The sequence below is a fragment of the Trachypithecus francoisi genome, unplaced genomic scaffold (genome assembly GCF_009764315.1).
Source record: "Trachypithecus francoisi isolate TF-2019V2 unplaced genomic scaffold, Tfra_2.0 Lachesis_group5, whole genome shotgun sequence".
NCBI lineage: Eukaryota > Metazoa > Chordata > Mammalia > Primates > Cercopithecidae > Trachypithecus > Trachypithecus francoisi.
The window spans coordinates 19,080,605-19,099,550 of NW_022681470.1; the positions used below are offsets into that span (position 1 = coordinate 19,080,605).

At 40.3% G+C, this 18,946-nt stretch overlaps 1 protein-coding gene across 2 annotated transcripts in view; it reads left to right on the forward strand.

Moving 5' to 3' along the window:
- The window catches only part of NUP133 (nucleoporin 133), a 72,700-nt gene that overhangs the window by 38,539 nt on the left and 15,215 nt on the right, over positions 1-18,946 (forward strand). For both annotated transcript variants that reach the window (XM_033195600.1, XM_033195601.1), the window contains exons 15-21: positions 1,727-1,951; positions 6,124-6,246; positions 7,369-7,468; positions 8,021-8,272; positions 9,209-9,342; positions 12,018-12,176; positions 14,640-14,775. In XM_033195600.1, the coding sequence (XP_033051491.1) occupies positions 1,727-1,951; positions 6,124-6,246; positions 7,369-7,468; positions 8,021-8,272; positions 9,209-9,342; positions 12,018-12,176; positions 14,640-14,775 (1,129 nt within the window). The remainder of the gene's footprint in view (positions 1-1,726; positions 1,952-6,123; positions 6,247-7,368; positions 7,469-8,020; positions 8,273-9,208; positions 9,343-12,017; positions 12,177-14,639; positions 14,776-18,946) is intronic.

The window sequence follows — 18,946 nt, forward strand, 5'->3', positions numbered from 1 at the left end:
ACCACATTACTCAGGTGATCGCCTGCTTCTGCCTCCCACCAAGTGCTGGGATTACAGGTGTGAGCCACCATGCCTGGCCTAGAGTAGTTTTAATCTAGAACTGTTGCTTCCCTGTCAGTGCCACAATCAAAGCAAAGTAGAGCAGGCAATTGGGATAACCTTGCGTGAAAACTACACCTAAAATTTTTTTTTTTTTTTTGAGACGGAGTCTTCTCTGTCACCCAGGCTGGAGTGCGGTGGCGCAGTCTCTGCTCACTGCAAGCTCCGTCTCCTGGGTTCATGCCATTCTCCTGCCTCAGCTTCCAGAGTAGCTGGGACAACAGGTACCCGCCACCACGCCTGGCTAACTTTTTTTTTATTTTTAGTAGAGGCTCCTACCTCAGCCTCCCGAGTATTTTTATTTTCACTGTGTCCGCCAGGATGGTCTCGATGTCCTGAACTCGTGATCCGCCTGCCTTGGCCTCCCAAAGTACTGGGATTACAGTTGTGAGCCACCACGCCTGGCCAACTACACATAAAATATTTTTGAGGGAACCAGGAAGTAAATTCAAGTCAGGAAAGACCATGTAACTTTTATTTTAAAATAATAAGGTGAACAGGTTGAATACATTAGGATTCAGTGAAGTATTCCACAGTCATTAAAAATAATGAAGAATATCTAAATGTGTTTTAAAAAATACGATACTATCAAATAAAACAAAGTACAGAACAATATATATAGTGTGACCCCTTTTGTATTATAAAACAGATATCTCCTAGCATGTAAATACTGCAAGAGCATGCAGAAAATGAAGGATAAGAAAATCAGATCACTTATTAACGAAAGAGAATTATACTTAAAGTGTGAAAAAGTATTCATTATTTATGCCTGTCTTTTGGCTTCTTCCAAGTTCAGGTTATTGTAATGTCGTATGCAATGAGAAAGTTTGGGAAAACCCCTAGAAGATCATAACACAGCACAGATGGGCACCAAGCAACTCAGTAGGAGATGCAAAGGGTTAAAGACGTCTTCACCCTCCCGGCAGCGTTAGGAGTATGGAATCAATCCTTGAAGGTGGAGGTTGCTGAGTTTCTGATTCCCGAAAGTCTGGAATCTAGGGGAGTTAATTGATATAGCTAGCAAAGGGCAGTGTGAGGCTAGGTGCAGTGGTTCACACCTGTAATTCTGAGAGACCAAGTCAGGAGGCTCACTTGTGGCCAGGAGTTCAAGATCAGCCTTGTAGAGACCCCCATCTCTACAAAAATAAAATTTAAAAATTATCCTGTTGTGGTGGTGTGCTGCTTGGGAGGCTGAGGTGGAAGATGGCTTGAGTTGAGGGTTCAAGGTTAGGGTGACCTGTGATTGTGATTGTACCATTGCACTCCAGCCTGGGCAACAGAGCAAAACCCTGTCTCAAAAAAGGCGAAAAGAGCAGTGTGACTGTTTTGATAACCATAAACAATAATTTGGGAAACATGATATGTAGAGACAATAGTAGTGGACAGAAGCCCTGGAGTGTCCCTGCTCTTAGAACAGGAATATCTGCACTTCCTTGTGGGTGTTACTGGCCTGGGTGAAGTGTGCCTGTGTGTTAGAAACAGCTAAAACAAGAGACAGCTGGAGGGACTTGCTGGGGGAGAGCTGGGGCCAGTGACTGCCCAGGGTGCTTCTGGGGAAAATACAGCTATGGTATTTTGTATGTTACCATAATTGCTTTCTAAGAATATATGTTTGCCTTTTTGCAAGGTTGGCTTATTTGGACGTCTAGGCAGTTTTCCAGTTAGAGGGACACCAATGGCCACTCGACTGTTGCTCTGTGAGCATGCCGAAAAGCTGTCAGCCACCATTGTTCTCAAGAACCACCACTCCCGGCTTTCTGATCTCGTCAACACGGCCATATTGATTGCTTTGAACAAGAGGGAGTATGAAATCCCATCCAACCTGACTCCTGCAGATGTCTTTTTCAGGGAGGTAAGATGAGTCCTCTTTCATGTGGCTGTGTAAAACTATGCCATTTAGTGATCATGCCCTAGGCAGGAAAGAGGGTGAGGACAAGTTAAATCACAAAAGATCTCACTGAAATGTTAAATTGGACCCCAGATTTTCTGGCTAACGTATCAGTATCACTCAGAAGTATCATTTATCAGTTACCTATAAAGAAGAGCTTGCAAAGTTGACTGAGAAGTGCTCCCTGTTGACTTTTTTCCCCCTTAGTAACTATCTCCAGGTACCTATTTGCTTTGCGTGCTGATCTTCTCCTTTTTTTTTTTGAGATGGAGTCTCACTCGGTTGCCCAGGTACCTCCGCCTCCGGGGTTCCAGCGATTCTCCTACCTCAGCCTCCCAAGTAGCTGGGATTACAGGTGCCAGCCGCCACGCCTGGCTAATTTTCATATTTTTAGTAGAGGTGGGGTTTCGCCATGTTGGTCAGGCTGATATTGAACTCTGACCTCAGGTTATCCACCCCTTCAGCCTACCAAAGTAATGGGATTACAGGCGTGAGCCACTGCATCCATCCTGATCTTCTCCTTACTTTGTCTCTCGATCTACTGTTTTGTTTTTTTTTTTTTTTTTTTTTTTTTGAGACTGAGTCTCGCTCTGTTGCCAGGCTGGAGTGCAATGGTGCAATGTCGGCTCACTGCAACCTGTGCCTCCCGGCTTCAAGCAATTCTTCTGCCTCAGCCTCTCAAGTAGCTGGGACTATAGGCCTGTGCCACCACACCCAGCTAATTTTTGTATTTTTAGTAGAGACCCTGTTTCACCCTGTTGACCAGGCAGATCTACCCTTGACTCTGCCACAGCCAAGTGACCTTCCTGAGTGGGCTCCCTTGCCCTCCTGCTTCTGCCAGGTCAGATGAATGGGAGGCCCTGCCAGAAGGCCGGAAGTTGGAGTAGTTATTCCCCCAGCTTTCTTCCTTGCCTGTGCTCACTTTATATTGGCTGTGTACTTCTGTCAGGGACCATGCCTCCTGTCCAACTGCTTTCTCTTATTTCCAGTAGCTGTCCCCTCCTCTTGCCTCTTCAGGCCCGAGGTTGATAATGCCTCATCTTAGGGTGCTGCCCCATCCCCTTTTGGACCCCTTAATCTTGTCCACACCTTTGCAAACAGTCCCTTCACTGAACTCCTCAGCTACCTCCTAGGATCCTGTTGCTACACTTTACTTGTAAAATCAGATTTATTTTCAGAGAAAAAGTAAAGTCTGCTACAAACTTCAAAGACAGAAATGGTTAAGATGCTGGTCAGCCAGTGACAGCTGGACATTGTGGAAATAGTGTCACAGTCCTCACGCTTTTGTGAAGCTTCACAGCCTGTTGAGGCAGCAGGGTAGACTTCACTGTCTCCCTTTAAAGGTGTGACATCAGGACTTAGACCTATTGTCTTAGACTGCAGAATGATCTAGTTTTAGCAACAGTGCCAACTCTTCCCTCAGCTCAGTGAAATTTGGAATTCCTTATGCATTTGAGGAACTTCAAACTCTATTTGGTGTCTCAGATTTTGCTTCCTTCCTCCTATAGCCTAACTGTATTCTAGCATGTAACACATTATGCCAACAGGTCTCTTTTTCTTAATGTTTGATGTACTGTAACCTAAGTTTGATGTACTATAACCTAAGTTCAGTCTTCTGTTGATTCCATAAATGTGTTTAGTGTGAATTCTTTGTTTTTATATACGTTTGGGTTAGTTCCTAGGGAATGGAAGGAAAAGTACTTTGTTATGTTTTGTTTTTAATCTAGAGAGTATGCCAGAAATCTGAAAGAAAAATCACCTCAAGCTTCATGATCTAACAAATCAAATTGTTGTCTTTTTTGTGTCCTTTTTGGTCTTTATTCATACATAGTTTTATATGATAAGACAATGAATTTTTTTTTTTTTTTTTTTTTGAGACGGAGTCTCGCTCTGTCACCCGGGCTAGAGTGCAGTGGCCAGATCTCAGCTCACTGCAAGCTCCGCCTCCCAGGTTTACGCCATTCTCCTGCCTCGGCCTCCCGAGTAGCTGGGACTACAGGCGCCCGCCACCTCGCCCTGCTAGTTTTTTGTATTTTTTAGTAGAGACGGGGTTTCACCGTGTTAGCCAGGATGGTCTCGATCTCCTGACCTCGTGATCCGCCCGTCTCGGCCTCCCAAAGTGCTGGGATTACAGGCTTGAGCCACCGCGCCCAGCAAGACAATGAATTTTTAAAAATTAATGACAGACTGCTTGTAAGAACTGAGCAAGAGCCTAGTTTATTATTCTGCATTTGTATCAAAGGGCAAAGTGTAATTGTCAATGCAGTGTATGTACATGTTTCAGTTAGCTGAATTATTAGAGAAGGGTCTGGAAATTATCAGTTGGATACATAATATAGAATAGTATTTTAGGAATATGATACAGCAAAACTAAAAATGTGATTGGCTCCTCAAAAGAATGTTCCATATGAAAAATGGTAATGTTTAGGACTGTTCACATCACTATTTATCTTCATTTCTCATGATGTTCATTGGTCTTCAGCTTCTCTGGGGTGTAGTTCTAAAGGTTTTCTCCCCTGTCATAATCATCATGAAAAGAGAATATAATAGCTATGTACGTATAGTAGTTTTTCTTTTTACCTGTCCTTCCCCTTAGGGGTGACAAAGTACCTTTCTAAGGAGTATTTGTGTTTTGGGACGAGCTGGTTAACCAAAATCAATCTCTGATTGGTGGGCCATATAGAAAGATATTTTGACTTGGCAGCCCTGATAGAAAGTAAAACAATACAGAGCCTGCCTGAGGGTGCACTCTCCACTTTGCCTCTGTCTCCAGTTTGGGAAGGCCTTGTACCTCCCAGGGCTCTGGAAAAGCAGAGCTCACTGCTTAAGAAACAGACTATGTTGACACGGCATATGAGCAATATTTGAAATCACTGAATATATACATGATAAGATAATTTAACAAGTGTTTTGGCATTTTATGCGCCTTTATGTTATTTTCTGTCTTTTATGCTTTCCTTTTTTTTTTTTTTTTTGAGACAGAGTCTCATTCTGTCCCCAGGCTGGAGTGCAGTGGCACAATCTCTGCTCACTGCAACCTCCGCCTTGGTTCAAGCAATTCTCCTGCCTCAGCCTCCCGAGTAGCTGGGACTCCAGGTGTGTGCCACCATGCCCAGCTAATTTTTGCATTTTTAGTGGAGACGGGGTTTCACCGTGTTTGCCAGGATTGTCCTGATCTCTTGACCTCGTTATCTGCCCACCTCCAAAGTGCTGAGATTGTGGGCGTGAGCCACCGCGCCCGTCCATTATATAGGCTTTCATTGTGTTTTTCATGTTAACAATGTAAAATATTCTTATGCTTAATCTTACAAATTAAATGTGCTGAAGATTTCTTGCCTGGGCTGTTAGGATGCCTTGGCTAACATCAGAAATGCAAAAGGAAGAACAGGGTTTGCAAAAGGGAGGGATTTTGTTTGGGTCATGTTTTATCTGTGACTATGTATCTTGTTCCTTCAGCCAGTTTGTGAGGTCCTTGAGGGCAGCTGATCTGATTTTTCTTTCCTCTTATCTCTGTCCGTTGCTATGCAAACTCTAATAACGGGGGCAAGCTCAAATGCAGACTTGAAACAGGAGTTTCAGTGCCTGATGGTATTTTTGCATTGTTACCTCCATGTATTAATTAATGACAAAGGAAGAGTTAGAAGTTATGTATTTAGTTCATTATTCTCTTATGTTGCTTCTATTCTGCAAACATTTCTGTTATGTCTGAAGAAGGGGAATTCCTCAAAGAAAGAAATTAGCAAGTTGATGTTTTGAGGTCATTATTTTAGTCTAGTAGTGCATTAGTTTGGGGATATGACGTTGTAAAGTGACGTCATCTGTAACCTAGTGCCATTTAAAGGTGCCCGGAGCAGAGTAGCTATAATAAATAATATCGTTGTTTAAAGAAAAAAATCTACTTGGTAACAATCCAGAATTTGCCTGTTTATAAGACTTACTTGGGCACTCTTAACTTTTAAAAGTTAGGAGATCTGACTTTTCTTGATTTTTGAATTTATTTTTACCATCAACTGTCAATAAATTTTCTTCCGTCTGTAGGTCTGAGGATATGGCTTAATGAGTACAACTCACTGGGTAGTTGTTACCCATCACCATAATTTTTGTTGTAAGTAGTTGACTTCTGTGTATTCTCTCAGGTGTCCCAAGTAGATACCATCTGTGAGTGCTTACTGGAGCATGAGGAGCAAGTCTTGAGGGATACACCTATGGATGCCATTGAATGGGCTGAAGTGGTGATCAATGTGAACAATATTCTCAAGGTACAAAAATACAGTAAAGGTTTCAGCATTTCAAAGCCCAGAGCATGGATAGACAAGGAAGTGGTTTCCATATTCCTACTCTGTATTGCCGATAATTTGTAAGGTTGTAGACATTTGTTAATCCCAAAAAAAGTTAGAAAAATGTCAGTCATCTTATTATTAATCAGCTAATGAATATTTTTAATGTTAGCCTGGTGCCTATTAATAAATTTCTATAATCCTGAGTTTCTATTTGGTAGAATAATAAACCTTTCATTTGGGAAGATGTGTTTGTATCTTTGCAGTTTTTTTAGTTGGTTTTTTTCGGAGAGAAGGTCTCACTGTCACCCAACCTAGAGTGCAGTGGCACCATCGTAGCTCACTGTAACCTTGAACTCTTGGGCTCACAAGTTCCTCCTGCCTCAGCCCCCACGAGTGTTGGGATTACATGCCTGAGACACCATGCCTGATTGCAAACGTATTGTTAATGTAACTGTCTAAATATTTCTCATTTCTATTTTTTTAATTACTCAAAACCTTGCTACTTTTACTATTGACTAAAGTGTTGCATTTAATTTTAGCTAGTGGACTTATAGTAATGATTTTCCTACTTTGGTGACTATTGTTTGCCAAAACCTGAAGTTAAATTATGGAGTAAAACAAACTTTAGAAGCAGAAAGAACCAAAAAGTTATCATGCAGATCTGTGCTGACTTTTTTCTCTTATTTTCTTTTCTTTTCTTTTTTTTTTTTTCATTTTTTAATTTTTTTTGAGACATGGTCTCACTCCATTGCCCAGGCTGGGTTTGCAGTGGCTTGATTATAGCTCACTGCAGCCTCCACTTCCTGGGCTCCAGCAATACTTCTGCCTCAGTCTCCCAAGTAGCTGGGACTGCAGGTGCACACCACAATGCCCAGGTGATTTTTAAAATTTTTTTGTAGAGAGGGGCTCTCACTATGTTGTCAGGCTAGGAGCAATCCTCCTACCTCAGCCTCCCAAAGCACTGGGATTACAGGTGTGAGCCAACATTTCTGGCCCCTGAGTATTTTTTCTTACTAATTTACTTTGATGTCTTAAATTATCTTCAGAAATACTGTGATCCATCACCTTTTGCGTGTGATAACACATTAATTTTTTTTCCAGGATATGCTGCAGGCTGCTAGTCATTATCGCCAAAATAGAAACTCTTTGTATAGAAAAGAAGAATCACTAGAAAAAGAACCTGAATATGTTCCATGGACGGGTAATATACTGATTTATTAATGGTTGTTCAAAATATATTTCTAATGACCCATCATTTTTAGAAGTTGTGTTATTCCCCTAGTGTAGGTTTGTAACTGAAATGAAAATGTGCCATCTCCAAAATGAGCAGCTCTTGCCAAAATCACTTTATTCTTCCCTTGCTCTTATTTATTGATCTCTCTATAATGTATGTATTTAACTGGTACTTTTGCATTTACTAGGTTTTAGTTTAAATAGTTATTCGTAGAAGCAGGTCCTGGCCTCGGAGGTATGAACTATATTTTGTGTTGATTTAATACAAGAAAGTAAGTGGAGTAGTGAAGTTGCATTAAAGGAATTTGGATGGAAGAAGAATCATGTTTACCTGGCTTTGCTGAGGAAATCTCTTTAGAGAAGATGGGGTTCAAGCAGGGCATTGACAGGTATCACCTGAATCCCTGTTTGATTTAATTTTCTAGCAGTGATGAAGAGGCATAATTTTTATGCAGTTAGTCTTTCCCTTAGCCGTCACTAGAACCCTTACTTAACCGTATTATTTTGTGTAATTTCACAGCAACGAGTGGTCCTGGGGGCATCCGAACAGTAATAATACGCCAGCATGAGATTGTCCTGAAGGTGGTTTATCCACAGGCAGACAGCAACCTCCGAAACATCGTGACCGAGCAACTGGTAGCTCTGATCGATTGCTTCCTGGATGGTTATGTTTCTCAGCTTAAGTCGGTGGATAAATCCAGTAATCAGGAAAGATATGATAATCTGGAGATGGAATACCTACAGAAAAGATCAGATCTCTTATCTCCTCTTCGTAAGTTCATGATACTTGGCAAGAGTTTTAAATTTGCTGAATGGATGACAGGGTCGAATAGTTAATGCAATATATTCAGTGTAGTTATGTTAATCCAGCTGTAATAAAGAACTTAAAGCAAATATGCACAGCTTTCTGTTCTCATGTATTCAACTTTTGTTCCAGTACTATCTAGGTATAAGAACCATAGATGATACTGAAGATGATTAATAAATACATAAATAAACAATATGTGGAGACTACCCTTGAAGAGCTTAGCATCACAGACCTTTACATGAGTAACTGGATTGCAAAGTAGAGCCTCATGAGGGCTGCTTGAGGGGGACGGATAAATAGTATGGCTGTTCAGCCAAGGACACATTATACTCCAGGCTAGGATTGGGAAGAGTTTGCTTTACTCTTACACGAAGGAAGGGAATAGCATTTTGGGGAGGCAGTGATGAAACAAGGGTCTGAATTTGCATCTTTTTTGTTGTTGTTGAGGCAGAGTATCACTCTCTCGCCCAGGCTGTAGTGCAGTGGTATAATCTCAGCTCACTGCAACCTCTGCCTCCTGGGTTCAAGCAATTCTCCTGCCTCAGCCTCCCAAGTAGCTGGGATTACAGGCGTGTGCCACCACACCTGGCTAATTTTGTATTTTTGGTAGGGACAGGGTTTCACCATGTTGGCCTGGCAGGACTTGAACTCCTGGCCTCAGGTGATCCATCCACCTCAGCCTCCCAAAGTGCTGGGAGCCACCACACCTGGCCTGAATTTGCAGCTTTAAGGAATTGATGTGAATTGTGAAACTAAGTGCCAGTAAGTGGGAAGGTTTCCATTCCATTAATGATTCTTGATTTATAATAGGAATAAAGATAAAATTTCAAGTCATATTTTTTATTACAGATTTTAAGTTTTGTTAACAGGATTTTTTCCCATCTGTTCTCATTTCCACAGTTACACTAGGCCAGTACCTGTGGGCTGCTTCTCTAGCAGAGAAATACTGTGACTTTGATATCTTGGTACAAATGTGTGAGCAGACTGACAACCAGAGCCGACTCCAGCGCTACATGACCCAGTTTGCTGATCAGGTGATGAGTGTTGGGTGTGTGGCCACTGAGTCCTTTAGTGGCCTTTTCTTGAAATGGTCTTGCCATTTCAAATCTGTAATCGGGGCTTTTGGAATATGATACGATCTTTTTGTAGTTAACTGATGAGAAGATACTAATTCGTATGTTGTGTTTCTTTGTAAATTTTGTGCAGTAGTGAGATCACAGCTCACCACAGCCTCAACCTCCTGGGTCCAATCACGTCTCCCACCTCACCCTGTCCCACACCTCCCGCCTTCCAGTTGATGGGACCACAGGAGCTCGCTACCATGCCTGGCTAATTTTGTTTATTTTTTAGTAAAGACAAAATCTCACTATGTTGCCCAGGCTGGTCTCAAACTCCTGGGCTCAAGCCATCCTCCTGCTTCAGCCTCCCGAAATGCTAGGATAACAGGCTTGAACCATCGCCTGGCCACACAATTCTTTATATATAAATATTACTGAAAGATTCTTTGACCTTTGGAAAATATGTTATAACTTTCATTTCTGTTTATATATTTTCTAGTTATAAAAGTACTTAGGTACATGAATGTTGATAAAGTTCTTAAAAATTGGATAGAAGATATTCGGGAGCATAGAACACTACTTTAAGAGAGCTTAGCTTTACATACACCTAACATTCTCATTTTCCTTGAGGGATATTATGCTTCCTGTTTAAAAAACAAAGTTCCCAGCCAGCCTCAGTGGCTTATGCTGTAATCCCAGCACTTTGAGAGGCCAAGGCGATAGGATCACTTGAGGCCAGGAGTTTGAGGCCAGCCTGGGCAACATAGTGCGACCCTGCCTTTACCAAAAAAAAAAAAAAAAATTTTTTTTTAAACATGCCAGCACACGCCCATGGCCGCACCTATTCAGGAGGCTAAGGTGGGAGGATCATTTGAGCCCAGGAGGTCAAGGCAGTGAGCCAAGATTGTGCCACTACACTATAGCTAGGTGACAGAGCAAGACCCTATCTTTTAAAAAAAAAAAAAAAGTTTCCATTGTGACACTATCTTAAGTGAATTTAAAGTTGTTTCTTAAAGCCAGTCTAGTCAGTTGATTACTATGAAAAGCTTATTTTTTTATTACTGTAAAAGTGATACTGTATAAAATTTAGAAAACCACTATAAACACAAAAGATAAAAATCACTCAAAATGCCACCAGACAGAGAGAACCTTTTAAACATTTGATTTATATTTTCAGTCTTTCCACTCTATGTATTATAGACAAACATGCTTTGTCAATTGCTTTTTTCACTTGATACATTGCAAACATTTGTTCATGTTATTAAATATTCTATAGCAGCATTTTTAATGGCATTATAGAATTTCATTGACTGGGTATGACTTACTTGATTAACGATCAGTTGTTGGGCTGGGCACGGTGGCTCATGCCTGTAATCCCAGCACTTTGGGTGGCCGAGGTGGGTGGATCACCTAAGGTCATGAGTTCGCGGCTGGAGGTTGAGGCAGGAGAATCACTTGAACCCAGGAGGAGGAGGTTGCAGTGAGCCGACATTGTGTCACTGCACTCCAGGCTAGGCAACAGAGCAAAGACTCCGTCTCAAAAAAAAAAAAAAAAGTCGTTGTACATGACTTATTTAGTATTTCAAAACATTGCTAAATAAATATTTTTTGCACTGATCATGATTTTAAAATTATTTTTATGGATTTTCTTTCTCTTGACATTTTGATGCATTTTTGCATTTTTTCTTATATTTTCTTTAGCATGTTTAAATGTTATTTTAAAGTCCTTTTGTGCTTACTCTGATCATCTTTGAGTCTGTTTCTGTTGCCTGCTTTTGTTGCTTGAATCATATTTTTCTGCTGCTTATATCTGGCAATTTTTAAATTGTATTTTAGACATTGTATATTTTTAAAACTCCATAGTATGGAAATTGATGTTATTTGTTCCCTAGTGGATTTTCCTTTTTCTGTTAGGCAATTTAGAGGAGAGGAAGATTACTCAGTCCATTAGGAATAAAGGTGGCCCAGGACTCAGTCTCAGCTTTTGTAATATTCATTTCATTTCTGGTTTCAGAAGTCTTTCATGGCAGGATCCCTGCTTTAGGGGAAGTATCTCTTAAACACTGTGAGACTGTAGGACGTCTTGGTCTTCCTCTCCAGCTCAGCCTCCACACTACCCCAGCACTCCACAAATAGCCAGTGGGGAAAACTGGCTGGGCATTTGGGCCTTTCTAGATTCTGATGTATCGTGCCAGCCCATGTGGCCAGCTGGCACATAATTCTGGAATGTTGCAGTCTCAGTGCTGTCCCACAGAGCTTTCTGTGATAATGGCGCTGTTGATATGTGCTGTCCAAATGGGAGCCACTGGCCAAATGGGACTACTGAGCACTTGAAATGTGGCTAATGTACCTGAGGAACTGAATTTTAAATTTCAATCTAATTTTTGATTTAAGTTGCTACCATATTGGCCAATGCAATCTAGATTCTGCCATTAATCTTGTCAGTGATCTTGAGCGAGGTGCCCTTTCTGAATCTGAATGTACACATTTGTCAAATGAGGTGATTGAATTAAGTGATCCTACAATATAGGAAATTATTGTTCAGAACAGGTTTTCTGTTTTGGGGGCCTTTAGAACAAAGTTATGTTTTGTTATCAGAAATGTATTTTTTAAAACTATTATGAATGAATTATATGTTCTGTTATTTGTAGAATTTTTCAGACTTTCTCTTCCGTTGGTATCTGGAGAAAGGAAAGCGAGGCAAATTATTATCTCAGCCCGTTTCTCAGCATGGACAGTTGGCGAATTTTTTGCAAGCTCATGAACATCTTAGCTGGTTACATGAAATTAATAGCCAAGAATTAGAAAAGGTAAGAAGGATTTTTATATGGAGCAGATGTGTGCAATTTAGGTAGTTTTAATTAGTTTTGTTTTTAGTAATTAAAATACTGTTTACTGTCATACACCTGAGAAGGGGTTACTATCCAAAATATATAAGGGAGCTGGGCATGGTGGCTTATACCTGTAATCCCAGTACTTTGGGAGGCTGAGGCAGGTGGATCTCTTGAGTGCAGGAGTTCAAGACCGGCCTAGGAAACATAAATACAAAAACGTTAGCCAGGTGTGGTGATGCACGCCTGTAGTGTCAGCTACTTGGGAGGCTGAGGCAGGAGGATCACTTGAGCTCTGGAGGTCAAGGCTGCAGTGAGCTGAGATTGCACCATTGCACTCCAGCCTGGGCAACAGAGTGAGGCCTTGTCTCAAATGAATGAATGAATGGCAAAAGAACTGAATAGACATTTCTCAAAAGAAGACATGCAGATGACCAGCAGATGTGTGAAAAAAATGTTCTGCATCACTCATCATTAGGGAAATGCAAATTTATACCACAATGAGACATCACCTTACGTTTGTTCAAATGGCTGTTATCAAAAAGGTGAAGGTAACAAGTGCTGGAGAAGACACGGAGAAAAGGGAACTCTGATGCACTCTTGGTGGGAATGTAAGTTAGTACAACCATTATGGGAAACTGTATGGGGGTTCCTGAAAAAGTTAAACTTAGAAATACCATATGATCTGGCAGTCCCACTTGTGAGTATATATCCAGAGGAGTTGAAGTCAGTATGTTGAAGAGATACCTGTACTCCCATGTTCATTGCAGCATTTTCACAATAGCCAAGTTATGGAATCTACCCAAGTGTCCGTCAATCAGTGTAAATGATAAAGAAGATGTTGTATGTAGAATACACAATGCAGTAATAGCCTTAAGAAAGAAGGAAATTCTCTCATTTGCAATAACATTGATGAAGCTGGAGGACATTACACTAAACCAAATAAGCCAGACACAGAAAGGCAAATACCACATGATCTCACTCATATCTGGAATCCAAAACAGTTGAACTCATGGAAGCAGAAGAATGGTGGTTGTCAGAAGGGTGAAGGGATTTTATACACACACACATAAACACACATACACATATCCATATATACATATATAAGGAACTCAGCTCAGTTGCAAGGAAACAAATAACCCAATTTAAAAATGGGCAAAAGGGCCAGAGAAGTTGGTCAAAGGGTACAAGTTTCAGTTAGGAGGAAGAAGATTATTTTTGTTTTTGTTTTTGTTTTTTTAGAGACAGAGTCTCACTGTGTTGCCCAGGCTGGTCTCGAATTCCTGGGCTCAAGTGATCCACCCACATCAGCCTCCCAAAGTGCTGGGATGATAGGCATGGGCCACTGCACCCAGCCAGGAAGATTTCTGCTACACATTGCACAGTATGGTGGCTAAAGTTAATAATAGTGTATTGTACATTTTAGAATTTCCAAGAGAACAAATTTGAAATGTTCTCACCACAGTAATAGGTATTTGAGGTGATGGGCATGTTAATTCGCTTGATTTAATCATTCCACATCACATACATATAACATTACTTTGTATCCATAAATATATACAATTATAATTCGTCAGTACACAATAATTTTTTTAAATGTAAAAGCATTTATTATGGATTATTTCGAATGTGTACTCCTATTCTCTCACATAATTTGCATAAAACTTTCTTAATTTGTGATGATACTGCCATTACGTCTAATATCTCAATGAAAATATGCAGTCCATGCTGGGTGCGGTGGCTCATGCCTGTAATCCCAGCACTTTGAGAGGCCAAGGTGGGCAGATCACTTGAGCTCAGGAGTTTGAGACCAGCCTGGCCAACATGGTGAAACTCCGTCTCTACTAAAAAAAAACAAAAATCAGCCAGGCATGGAGGCACATGCCTGTGATCCCAGCTACTCAGGAGCCTGAGGCAGGAGAATCACTTGAACTGGGAGGCGGAGGTTGAGTGAGCTGAGACTATACCACTGCACTCCAGCCTGGGTGACAGAGTGAGGCTCTTTCTCAAAAAAAAAAAAAAAAAAGTAGTCCATCATGATTTGACATCACATTAAAATCACAAAAATTTTAATGATGTGTCTGTAACAGTCATTGGCCTTTTTGCAATGAGTATATTGTTAAATATGCAAATTATGAGTAAAAACACACACATTAATTTTAAAATTTGTTCTTGACATGATGTTCAGGTGAATATGTAATTGTTTTAGAGCAAATGTTTTGTACATGTCTCTTTTCCCAGTGCTTAGTGAGGATGGTTGATATTTTGCTGTGTGATTACTCTCAATGTTATGGTACTGCTCAGTTTTTAGGTTTGCTAACTGTTGACTTTTCATTCATTGATATGGCTTAGGGGAGAAAAACAAGTTTGGGGTTTACTTACCTTTGTTTCAGCTTGAATTGGTACTCAGTATCTTACAGTGGTTTGCATATTTTATTGTAGGCTCATGTAACACTTCTGGGTTTGGCAAATATGGAAACTCGTTACTTTGCAAAGAAGAAAACCCTTCTTGGCTTGAGTAAATTGGCTGCATTAGCTTCAGACTTTCCAGAGGATATACTGCAAGAAAAAATTGAAGGTGAAAGAATTTGAACAAAAAGATTTACAAATTGGTCGTGCCATCAATTAACTCATGATGTGTTCCTATCATCAGTTAGCAGGATCTGTCTGTTAGAAACAGGACCTGTCTCTAAGAGGAATGCATTTAGTTAATGTCCAGGTGTAGTTACTCAATTATATACTTGGAATTTTTTTAGAGAAAAGTTATTTGGGCCGGGTGCGGTGGCTCAAGCCTGTAATCCCAGCACTTTGGGAGGCCGAGACGGGTGGATCACGAGGTCAGGAGATCGAGACCATCCTGGCTAACACGGTGAAACCCCGTCTCTACTAAAAAATACAAAAATCTAGCCGGGCGAGGTGGCGGGCGCCTGTAGTCCCAGCTGCTTGGGAGGCTGAGGCAGGAGAATGGCGTGAAACCGCGAGGCGGAGCTTGCAGTGAGCTGAGATCCGGCCACTGCACTCCAGCCTGGGCGACAGAGCGAGACTCCGTCTCAAAAAAAAAGAAAAGTTATTTGTATTTTAAGAATTCCTAAAGAATGAATTCAAATGGTTTTGAATGGAGAGGTCTGATTATGTACCCTTAGTGATACATATTCCAAGGTCAAAAAGAATTACAAAGCAATCTTGACCTTTACACTGTGGGTTTGTTGTAGGTAGTGTGGTATAGGTGCAATAATTCTGAACTATTTTGTGTATATTGTAGATGAAAACTATTACACGTAGTACAGTTGACCCTCCATATTCTTGGATTCCACATCTGTAGATTCGACCAAACATCAAACATATTTGGGGAAAAAAAGAATTAAAAATAATTCGACAGCAGTTAAAATTACAACAACAGAATTAACAAAAAATTAAAACAACAAAAATAATGCAAAATTGAAACAACAAAAGAGTATAAATTTTAAAAAACCAGTACAGTATAACTGCTATTTACATCTCATTGACTTTGTATTAGGTATTATAATCTAGAGGTGATTTAAAGTGTATGGGAGGATGTATGTGGGTTATGTGCAAGTAACTACCATTTTTATATAAGGGACTTGAGCTTTTTGGTATTCCCAGGGGTCCTAGAACCAGTTGTCAGCAGATATTGAGGCATGACGGTATTATTTTTTGAACCAAGGAGAAAGGAGATACAAAGAGAAAGACAGTGAAGAAGAACTCTGCATTACTGAATTTGCATTGGAAATACCAGATAGAATCTGATTTTTAAAAACAATGTATTTTCTTGTTTGAGGTGATGGATATTCTAATTACCCTGTGATCATTACACAATGTATACATGTATACATGTACATTGTACCCCATAAATATGTATTATTATTGTGCATCAATTAAAAAAATACATTGGCTGGGTGTGGTGGCTCACGCCTGTAATCCCAGCATTTTGGGAGGCTGATGTGGGAGGATTGCTTGAGCCCAGAGATCGAGACCAGCCTAGGCAACTTAGAACCTGTCTCTACAAAAAATTTAAAACTTAACCAGGTGTGGTGGTGTGCGCCTGTAGTCCCAAGCTGTGGGGAGACTGAGGTGAGAGAATCACTTGGGCCTAGGAGGTCGAGGTGGCAGTGAGATGTGATTGTGCCACTGCCCTCCAACTGGGGCAACAGAGTAAAAACCCTGCCTCAGGGAAAAAAAAAAAAAGTCTCTCTCTCTCTATATATATAATATATATAATATAAAATATTATATATTATATATAAAATGTAGATATAGATAGCAAAATGTGTATCTATAATAAAATTGTGTGTATATATGCAATACACATATATATACATTTTATTATATATACACACACACATCTTGTCTCTTGCAGTGACACACCAGTAGCATGAGTATACCTAGTTCCGTATTTTGGTTTCTGAGTACCATTTTACAGTAAAAGAAATGAGGGCTAATTGAAGAAATCTTGGAGAGTCTTACTGGGCCAGAAAGCAAGGTTAATGTACAGATACTAAAAGAATACAAGAGCCTTGAACAGCTCCCACTGTTCAAGTTTGGGGACAATTTTAACATCGAAAGAATGGTAGTAAAGGGTAGATTCCACAGTCTATAAAAGAAAATTCATGAATCTACAGTGATTTTCAAAAAGGGAAAAGGTCAGTGAAATGCTTCTTTACAGGAGAATGCCAACTAATAAATGTGGAAAGAATGGCAGAAGTCACTATTACAACCACAGTGAATAACTGTCACCAAAGGATACTGAGACCATTGTGTTTAGGGGCTAGGGGAACAAGATATTCCCATGTTTTTGGAGTATCAGTAGACAGATCTAATAGACCCTGTCATCAACCACAAAACAAACCCACATTGTGTACTTCTGAAGCAATGTACTACCATCATCTGTGTCCTGTTCTTGCCAAAATGTTCACCATGATTCTAACCACACGAGAACAATCAGACATAACCTGCTGGTGAGACATTGTATAATACAGTTGCCCTAGACTCTTCAAAAATTTTACCAATATGAAATGAAAGACAAAGACAGAGGCTATTTTAGATGAAAGGAACCTAAGAGCCATGACGCATAAGCAAATGCAGGGTGAGATTCTCGATCCTGAATCACCCTCAGAATAACCCTAACAGTTATGGTGAATGTTATGGAAACAAGTGGGAAAGTTTGAACATACTTAATATTAGGTGATATAACTGAGTTGATGTTAAATTCTATAAGTCTGATGATCATATTGTGGTTGAATGTCCTTGTTTTTAGGAGATGATGCTGAGTATTTAGAAAGGAAATGTCATGATGTCTGCAACCTTCATATGCTAAAAAAAAATTACCTGTATACATAGAGAAAGCAAAAGGGACAGAGTGTTAGCAACAGATGACTCTAGCTGGAGGATATAAAGTGCACATTGGCATTTAAATTTTTTTTTCTGTAGATTTGGACTTTTTCTGTTTTATTTATGTATTTATTTATTTTCTTTGAGACAGGGTCTCACTCTGTTGCCCAGGCTGGAGCACAGTGGCACAGTCATGGCTCACTGCAGCCTCGAACTCCTGGGCTCAGGTGATGCTCTTGCTTCAGCCTCCCCAGTAGCTGGGACTACAGGTGCATACTCCATGCTCAGCTAATTTTTTTTTTTTTTTTTTGAGACAGAGTCTCGCTCTGTCGCCCGGGCTGGAGTACAGTGGCACGATCCCAGCTCACTGCAAGCTCCGCCTGCCGGGTTTACGCCATTCTCCTGCCTCAGCCTCCCGAGTAGCTGGGACTACAGGCGCCCGCCACCTCGCCCGGCTAGTTTTTTGTATTTTTTTGTAGAGACGGGGTTTCACCATGTTAGCCAGGATGGTCTTGATCTCCTGACCTCGTGATCCACCCGTCTCGGCCTCCCAAAGTGCTGGGATTATAGACGTGAGCCACCACACCCAGCCTGGAATTTTTCAAAATAAAAATTGGAATGGGGAATTTCAGCTATGTGGTTTGGATCAAGTATATGCAGATATGGATATCTGGTTTTGTGACTTATCCACAGAGTCCAGCCTAAGATCTGGGTTTAAATTTTACTGCTGTCATTTTTTTCCTTTTGAGGGAGTGGATATAGTAGAAAGAATCGGGATTTCAAATATTTTCTCCAGAACTTACTAGCTTTGTGACCTTGGATAGTTGATTTGTGCTCCTTCATCTGAGTTTGTTCATCTATAACAAGGGTAGTCGTAAGGATTGAGGACACTATCTTGAGAAAAATGGCTTACATACATTAAGTACTCAGTAAATTCTAGATATTAGCCCCTTTTATTATTAAAATTATTTTTCACTGTTTGGGATAATCTTCCTTCAATCTTTTTATTTTTTGCACTAGTAGTGTCTCTTCTAAAAAACGTGTGTTTGTATTCTATAGGACTGGCTGATAGTCTGAGAGGGGAAGCCATATTTTAGCCTGGCCACCAGAGATAGATCATGTTAATCAAAGTATTTTACCACAGGGCTTTCCTGTTTCTTCTTTCTCCCTGCTTTGCATTTGATCACTTCTTAGCTTTTACTTCTTAACACAATGGGAACATTTGCAGGTCTCAGTGATTCTACAGACTGTTAGCACAGTGTATCTAATCAGGGGATAGGCTTTTTAAAAATAACTCTTGTAATTAAGTAATTCCTCATGGAAAATGTGTAAATTATAGAAAAAATACAATAGGAAAAATAAGTTGTCTATAGTCCCACCTCCCCAGAGATAACCACTGG